Below are 9073 nucleotides of genomic sequence, written 5' to 3' on the forward strand. Positions count from 1 at the left end.
TTTCAGATAAGATAACCGCCCGGTAAACAGTAACTAATTTGCATTCAGGATGAAGCTTTAGGTTATCCACAGCTGTTTGAAACTATTGTATTTACACATTGCAAACGGTTGCAGTGAGGTTTCTCCTCAATAAATGAGCATCTATCCAGAACTGGAGAAGCAAAGCGTCCACTATGAAATAAATCGCCACTGGTTGAAAACTCATTGTGCAATTAAGTGGCAGATGTTTGCTCTTTATTAGTAGTTTCAGTTCAGTCCATTTGCAATGGAGAGGTGTCGGTAAGAGCCGTTTCGGATCTGGCGTGATTGTAACCATTGATGTGCCGTCAATAGGAAGATATCGATTGGTGTAGGAGATTGCCAGTACGGAACAGCGTCTAATGCAATGCGGGATTCTTGTCAATTAATCTCTTAATTCCCACAACTCACTGCTTTGACGCGCGCGCAAGTAATCATCTCTCAATATCAGAAATTCTTATCCGAGGCACGTTTTTCATAGATAAACACAAATATTTGCCACTTTTTCAATAGCGGGATTTCTTCTTCCCCCGGTGAAATGTAATGAAGGTTTCTCTCCCAGCTTTGCGTTAAATAATTTTCTCAAATCTGGTGATAAAAGAACACGCAATATTGGGTTTCCTTTCTCATTTAAATCTGTGAAATAATATTCGATTTAGTTTCCCTTTAGATTGCAAGTTTTACTGATCTTTTATTTGAGCGTCTTGTGTTTCCATCGCAATTATAGTATCATTTTTGGAGATATCGATTCTCTACGTGGACTAGAAACACTTTACGCGTAATTTTGATGCCGGGTTACTTTAATATACATTGGCAATCGGCGTCAAACGTATTTATTAATCCACAACACAGAGACTCCTAGGTTAGGAAAATGGCTCTCGGCAACCGCCTTAACGGGACATAGTCTGCGACATGTCTCCTTCGTTAGGATTGTTACATTTTATTGAGCGAAAACGTGGTCGGTTCGCTTCCATAGGCGCACCTTCGGAGTTCAAAGTAACGACGTTTTGAGTGGGCAATTAAAAGTGTCAGATTTACCTCGTACAGACCGGCCGTGTCGCAGGAAACTGGTTAGCCGTAAGTGCTTGCCCGGTAGGGAATCAAAGCCTTGAGCACCTGGGGCTGTAGGGTTAAGGTTAAAAAACGTGAAAAGTGTAGGGAAATAACAGCCAACGAGAATGCCATGACCATGGATACAGCATGAGGCATGCAAGCAGGATCTTTATCGTGCCCAGTCAATTGCAGACTAGCACATGGCGTAGGAGTGTGTGATCAATACGCGTACATAAAACGCGTGCCTAAAGATATGCGTTCATTAAAACTTCCTCCAAGACAGCCCTATGTACACTCGCCTTGCTTGGTTACTGTGAATTGACTTAGAGTTGCAGTTCAGAAACGTGGATGTGGACATCATCTTGTTTATGCTTCACCTTCAGTAACAAAACATAGGGGATATGACGTCATATACACGGAAAATACGGAAGTCGCGCGTGAATTGATATGCTTGAATAGGAAATGGTATGGCAAACTCTCCATTAGATGACTTTACGGTCAAAAATTACACTAAAAAATAGTAGAAAGTTTTAGATGCTTGTTACGTTCATTGATAAAGTGACAATACTACACATGTCTTTATGTCATATATCATCTTGAGAAATCTTGTCAGGTGCAAGGTTCTATGGGATTCTTGAACTTGTCGAAACTTGTTTGAGTGCATTTTGACGGGACTTGGGTTTCCCGCGTTAAGTCAAATGAGGCGCAGTCAAAAACAGCGATATCGTAGTGATTTTGTAGCTTACAGCTGCAATGTCAGTTTGAATTTAACACACCTTAACTGCATCACACTGTTAAGTTGCCAAACTGCATTGGAAATTTTACTGTTTGTGGGTTAAAGTACTATTAAGTGTGTATTAAAATCATGAATGAATTCATCAAGCCTTACCTACACATCATATGACTGAAAGTAGATTTTTCTCATAAAACTAACCGCCTATATTGACCAGGTATTTTCAAATAAATACTGTATGGTATTCACAACATCGTATAGTAGAACCTCAGTGACACAACAAGCATGTAGAAAGACATTTACTGTAATGGCAAGTGGTGAATACTGGAGAATTTAACATTTACGGTGCGTTTTCATGGTAACGATCAGAGTGTACTTCTATCTGAAGTGAGAATAGTATAATGATAATGTTCGCTGGAGCTGTTTCGGGTTCATCACACATAAATATCCTTAACGAGTAATGATGACCTGATCTTTGAAGGTTAAGTCTTTGATGGATTAAAGACATACTATACTAGCACGAATTGAAAATCAAATGACGTCACGCCCTTGACGGGCTGACCAAAGGCCAGCTCGAAAGTAAGATGAAAGACATCGATACTTTGCCCTCAGGCAGCAAAAGGTTAGATTGACTTCCGTTCGACATCAATGGCACAACTTCCGTTTGAAATTTTGACCTCAGATACATGTAAATCAGTAATTGCATGTTATTACAAGGTACCTAACTCTGACAAACCACACGGCAATTGCAACAAAGTCTTCGGTTTTTAACCAAATTCAAGATATCGTATTGTCTTCTTTACTCTTACGTGGCAGTCTCTACAGCAGGTAGGCCTAATGTCGGTTGGTTTGTCGGTTGGGAAGATGGGAGTAAAATAAACGAATCCAATCTATGGTTGATCACAGCAAATTTCATAGCATGTTAGTCTTCATTTTATCAAAGAACGGTCTTCATTAGACGCGTGGATTCGCCGCCTTTGTTTAAATTAGTAGATGCATCTAAAGAAATCACACAAGAGCTGTGCCGTTCAGGTAAATTCGCTGTGTCATGCATGGACCGATTGACCGATGACCGATGACCGGTCAGTTGATGTGATTATGGAAACGTTTGAAAAAATCTCTGATTCATACATGTACAAATTAGTTTGCCGCCGTTCATCAGCGGTGAAGGTTGGGCACAATATCGCAATGTCGGGAGATGAATGTCTTCAATTTGTGAACATGTAATTAGAACTTTAAAATTATGAAATATTCATAAAGTCATGTAAATCAAACTAGACGTTTAAAACACTGATTTAAGGAACGACCACGGAACTCTCAACGCGGCCCACTTCGATTATCAGTACCAAGGAGGCGGACGTTAGAACCGTACCATTGACGCTAGCTGGTCATTGCCCAGCAAATGAAGATTTCGTAGGGCAATAATGGATGGTGAGGTCTATGGCAGGGTTTCGTTCTGGGCGAAACGAGACCCAGGGGTCAGTCGAGAATTGGGTATGATGTGTTTCTGTGCATGTACACCCACGGAGCGGCAGCACGGCTGATGATTTTCTCCGGGCATGCTAAGTGGAGTGGCTTGTTCTTTCAAACTTAGATCTTTATCTGCTGTTGGCTTCCTATTAAGGCTACGACCTGGGAGATGCGGCTTTGGTGGAGCGCTGTCTAACCAACCATTTACATTAATCCAAATTGCCTTCTCCCCAGTCGATTTTCAAGGAAATTGGGTTTATCCAGCAATTCCAAACATATCTTGATAAAGCGGTGGAACTTCTCTATCATTTTGTCAGTCAAGTTTCGGGGGGGGGGGGGGCATTTCCTGACAATTCTGTGCGTCTACTTTTCGTGCTCATTGAATTTGTACTTACCCTCTCGAATTTTTAGACTTCAACTCTACACGCAATCGGTTATTCAAGTTTGCAAAAGTGTAAAAGCATAACTGTGCCAAAACGCCACCCTACATCAAGCTGGCATTAATTTCTCTCGGCAAAAGTTTTACAAACGCAATCAAGGAGATCCAAATTAACCGACGAATTTTGAGACGGTCGTCTTCCATTGGGAATCACCTGGGAAAATAGTTACACAGCAAGACAGATGTCATTAATAATAAGAATGGAAGTAAAAGACTAGAATAACTCTCTATCTTTTCCTTCATCTTCAAAATCGATTCAACCTTGGATCGGTGAAATGGCAATTATTGTATCACGTGATCTTCTAACATGACGTCATACTTTCGGCATATTCAGAACGAAACCGTAGGCTACGTCTGACTGCATAAATAATACCCCGACTCCAGAGAAATTTCTATCTTTATCTTTATACTTGCGACAAAGAACACTGACATTTTATTAGTCTGTCTATCTTTATTTACAAAACGATCTATTTTCTTCATTTTTAAAGAAAATATTTAGTTTTGTGTATATTTTGGTATTTAAAACTAGACAGCATGTGTCTACTGCTGTTTTCGAACGTATATTCTGTTGGCTATGGTCCCCTACTTGATTAAACCGTCCTCTATATATCAATACGGCTCACAGACATTTGCTTTGTTTTAAGTATTAGCCAATAGGCAGCTTGTTCAGGGCAATTAAATTTAACTATAGGTATCCTTAGTAGCTGTTGTATTGCTGGTAAGTCTCAATAACTCAGCGGTCGTTCGTTCAGACGCCGATTCAGGTGACAAATAGTCACCACGGAGAGATACATCTTCCCAGACCCGAAGGGTTTTTTCTTAATGTCGTGTTTTCCCCGCACGAGCTTTCGAGTGGCCGTTAAGGAGTGAAGGAAAGCGAGAGATAATGAGAAGACAGAATTCGCCGACTAAAATGACCAGCGTAACAGCAGATTGGCTTGTCTGCTGGGTCCGTCCGATATCACGGAACAAATAGTGCAATGCTCAGTTTAAAATTCTGTATTAAACATGACGTACCACTCTTTCTGAATATATCAGTATAGTAACGCAAATTGCGAAATCTCAAATTGTTAGATTTCTTTTGTCATTCGTCTTAAAGATATCACCCTTACCCAAAGAGAAGTACACTGGCGGGAATAGATAATTTAAGATTTGTTTGGTTTGGCACAATTCGATTGGCCTGTGTTAACTGATGCAACTCTCATCTCCTAAGGCGTTGTGTTATCATCACGACAGTGTTTCCACTCATCATTCAGTTCAATTGTTCATTGCCAAGGTTAGCGATGGCTGAGTTGAATGATATGAACTTCGACTGAAATGCGTTACGTGTACGTACGCATCTACGCAATACACACGCGCACTTAAAACCGCATTGCTTCACGCTGCGCGCATCGTATACGCTGGTTATTCTGAGCAGTGCGAGTGCTAACACCTAGGCTTGTGGCCGTGCACGATAATGTGTCCATTTCCAGAAAAATATCAATCAACGAGTGTTGAGACATTGCCACCGTATCTACTTAAGCTATTTACAAGGAAAACAGACTTCGTATCATTCAGACAGGAACATTCACAAGAGCTTAATTCAAATATATAGTATGCTCTCACAGAAGGGTACAATGTACGCTTCCCAATTGGCGTTATCAATAACACTATCTATTTTATACACGTATGTTGTTCTCTTAATGGGTTTGAATCCAGCGTGTTTCTTGTTAGTTTCTTCTGAAAATGTACGTCCGATGATGTGAAAAAATGGACGTTGAATCAACCTGGGTCAAAATGTGAAGACACTATCAACGTTTCCTGACAGTTAAGTGGCGCTGGTCGGTCTAGGAAAAATAATATTGTCGGTATGGCATGTTTCATTTTAATCATTGAAGTCAGTCTGACATTAAGTTTTCTTTTAGCGGTCAGTGTATACGGCTCCTATATCTAAGCTGCTAAGTCAGGCCTAGCTGACAGGCATGTTTGTCTATCTGTCAGCCTATCTTTGCTATATGCTCATCCGCGGCGTGACGAATTAATAATACAACTTGACTGAGATGTTTTACTATCGAGCCTATGGTACTTGTGAAATTTACTTGCAAGCTTTGTGTTGAAATTACGATGCAGGACGAGATATGAACGAGAAAATTGAGCAACGAAATAACTAGATTGCCATTTCATAATTTTTACTCGTTGTAACTGTTAGCGCTAAATAAAGGGCAGCTTTGCTGTTCAGGACTTACCTGTTCACAAATATACTCAATGCGCAGAGATGATCTGTGTCCGCGTAGAACTCTTGCAGCATCAAGTTAAAAAAAAGTATACCCCGCTCTGATCTACCGAATTGACGGTTCATTATGACTGACCAGTTTCCAAACAAGTGTGAGATGAAAACGACGCCCGAGGGAACAAGTCGCCGGCGACATTTTCGTCGGCGATGGACGACGAATGGAAACCGACGACAGCCAACTATACTGTGTAACTGAAAAGAATGATGGGTTAATCAGAAAGTGCGTGTCTAGGTCTGAGTCCAGAATAACCTCAGCTCGTTTACCTGTTTGTATTTCATGAATAAGTTTGTTGTACCAGGACTTCTTGGCGTGGTTTTGGTTTAATACTGAGTCTATCCTCTATTCTTTTTCACGCCATTCTTAACGACCAACTTGGGATATCATAAAGTAGACGCGTAATTAACGTCTGATGCATCACTTTGACAAGTTGGTCAGAACTTCCTCACGCTATGGACACTACGGGATTTCCCTTCAATCGTTATGTTTGTCAAGTCCACTTGTCTTTTAAGACGATGCGATTTGCCAGATATCAAGGTTAATTTCGAACCGATCATTATGACAATAAAGTTTATTATCTCATTAGCGGAATCTAATTTCGAAACTGTCTCTCCCTCGTCTGTGATGATACTTTTAAAGAGGATGCAGGAATCTGAGGATTTGGTACGCATGTGCAGAAGATAACTCGCCAAATGATGTATTTGAACGCGGCGTAGGCAGCTATGCGCCGATGTTTTCTCTCAGAGCGCTTCTCCGAACTATTCGTTTTGTAAGGGTCGAGCTACTCACATCAAAGCTTAGTTCTGATCCAATCGGCGTGAACAGTATAATGTGATCATGTCAAGAAAACGTTGCGAACCTTTTCAACAGCTGTGAAGTCCCACACATCCATTCATTATGGATTAGTCGCATTGCTCTGGAGGAGACGTTATAAGCGTGATGGGAACACAGTTTGCCACCGTTACTGATATCGCCTCCAATGTGACGACGACGACGGCAACGATGTTTAACGACACCGGTGATAATTCCACCCGCACCGACGAGTGGCTGAGTACGGTGTTTTTCCCGATATGTTCGGCCGTGATATGCATAACCGGTATGCTGGGAAACGGGTTTGTCATATTCATGTTGCTCTATTACACGGGTCTGCGGACTGTCCCCAACGTATATATATTCAACCTTGCGCTGGCCGATTTGCTCTTTCTGTGCAGTTTGCCCTTTCTAACATACTTTTATCATATTAATTATTGGATTTTTGGCAAGATTGTGTGCAAAGTGGTCTCTGGCATTGATGGCATGAACATGTTCACCGGCATATTCATTCTGACGGCGATGAGTATAGATCGCTACCTGGCCATCGTACACGGTATACGCTCTATGAAATACCGAACTGTAAAAGCGGCTAAGATTACCAATTGCATGCTCTGGCTGCTGTCTACATTAGTAACTTTGCCCGTATGGATTTATTCAGATGAGCACGAACCCGGCCTATGTGATATCAGATGGCCAGAGCACATCGATGGAGCATGGTTTATCATTTACACATTTGTGATCGGTTTCGTGCTACCTGTCGTCATTATATCAAGCTGTTACATCTTCATTCTGTTTCACGTCATCCATTCGGGACCAAAGTCGGAGAACAACCGCAAGTCGTCGTCTGCTTCGCGGAAAGTGTTCGTCATGGTGTCGCTGGCGGTCGCGGCGTTCGCAATGTGCTGGTTGCCCTTCTATGTGACACGGCTCCTTTATGTGTTCCACTTTCACAGTAGTATTCTGAGACCCTTCTTCGTCATCACCTTGTGCCTCAGCTACGCCAACAGCGCTCTCAACCCGCTCATATACACGTACACCGGTGGCAATTTCAGAAAGAATCTGGCCAAGATGAGGAAGCGATCGGGCAGTCGAAGGAGTTCATTCCGAACATCCGACATGCGAACCACAGTGCGGCGGGGCGTGACCGACGGCTCGCACAAGGAGAGGGGCCACAAAAACTGGCGACAAAAACGTCGCTATCGACGCCACCGCAATGAAACCCTACACATGGATTCCGAGATTACCTACACGTCATGCGTTGTGATTCCCAACAATTCGCGAGAGGTCATTAGTGAACTTGTTTCAGTGATTTAATCAAGATTGCTAGCATTAGTCAAGATTACTCCCTTAGTTTGTCTTCAATTATCTCAGTGATGTATTTTCACATCCCCAATATAAACGTTTGTATATCCCATCCCCCGCACTGTGCATTCCTTAATTCAAGTTAACTTTTCTCACAAAATTGACAGTATCTGTCTTGTATCTCAAAATATACTGTTCGTGATCATAACGTCTTCTTTCAACCGTTGTTACGGCATCATTTCTTTCTATTGTTTTAAGAAAACCGTTGGGATCGTTTCTACCATACTTATTTATCATTGCGGGATTGTTAATCTCTATAGTGACTGCATAACAGGCCGTACACAGCAAGTGATTGTCGATTCTAAGACAAATGACTGTTATGACTGCGGCAGCTTCGATTTTACAGGATCTTACGATGCCGAAATTGGCAGGTTCGTTCAATTAAGTTCGAACATGTCTTCAGAATGATGTTATCACGGCTAAGCGCTTTGGCAAAGACCAAAGCACGTCGCCACAAATCTTAGTTCCCGTGGCAAGGAATCTCCAATTAGTATTTTCCATACAAATACGAACTTGTTTCCGTTCGAATTTTTCTGTGGTAATTAATAGAGTAGATGACATCTGTTAATAATACTTTATAACAATTGTTGATGTTATAAGAGGATCAAGATTTTTCCCTCGATATTATCGGACATATGCTCGATGTAACTGAACCACAATGAGCAGTGGAATGAAGTATTTTGTTTTTAATCAGTTCCATGGGCCGACAAAAGAGGTCTTCATTTCATCACAAGACTGATAAGCGGATATAGTCTGCCATAATCAGTCAGATATGTAACCCATGGAATGGACATACCTTTCATCATTACGTCTATCTCAGTATTGGTTAATATATTTCAAAACTTCGGAAAAGGGATTATTATATTGTCAAACTTGTATCTGTACTCATTAAATTGATTGAAAATATGTTTTTGC

General features: G+C 41.3%; 1 protein-coding gene across 1 annotated transcript; it reads left to right on the top strand.

The window, feature by feature from the left end:
* The first annotated feature begins 6787 nt into the window (after nucleotides 1-6787).
* On the top strand, nucleotides 6788-8249 carry LOC139121854 (somatostatin receptor type 2-like). The gene has a single exon (XM_070687082.1). It carries the CDS (start codon nucleotides 6923-6925, stop codon nucleotides 8108-8110), a length of 1188 nt encoding a protein of 395 aa, XP_070543183.1. The 5' UTR covers nucleotides 6788-6922; the 3' UTR covers nucleotides 8111-8249.
* Nucleotides 8250-9073: the final 824 nt, after the last annotated feature.

This window comes from Ptychodera flava, chromosome 21, assembly GCF_041260155.1.
Source record: "Ptychodera flava strain L36383 chromosome 21, AS_Pfla_20210202, whole genome shotgun sequence".
Taxonomy (NCBI): Eukaryota; Metazoa; Hemichordata; class Enteropneusta; family Ptychoderidae; genus Ptychodera; species Ptychodera flava.

What these genes read in the sequence shown, in the direction of transcription:
- LOC139121854 (XM_070687082.1), top strand. Translation starts at nt 6,923, where the DNA reads ATGGGAACACAGTTTGCCACCGTTACTGATATCGCCTCCAATGTGACG.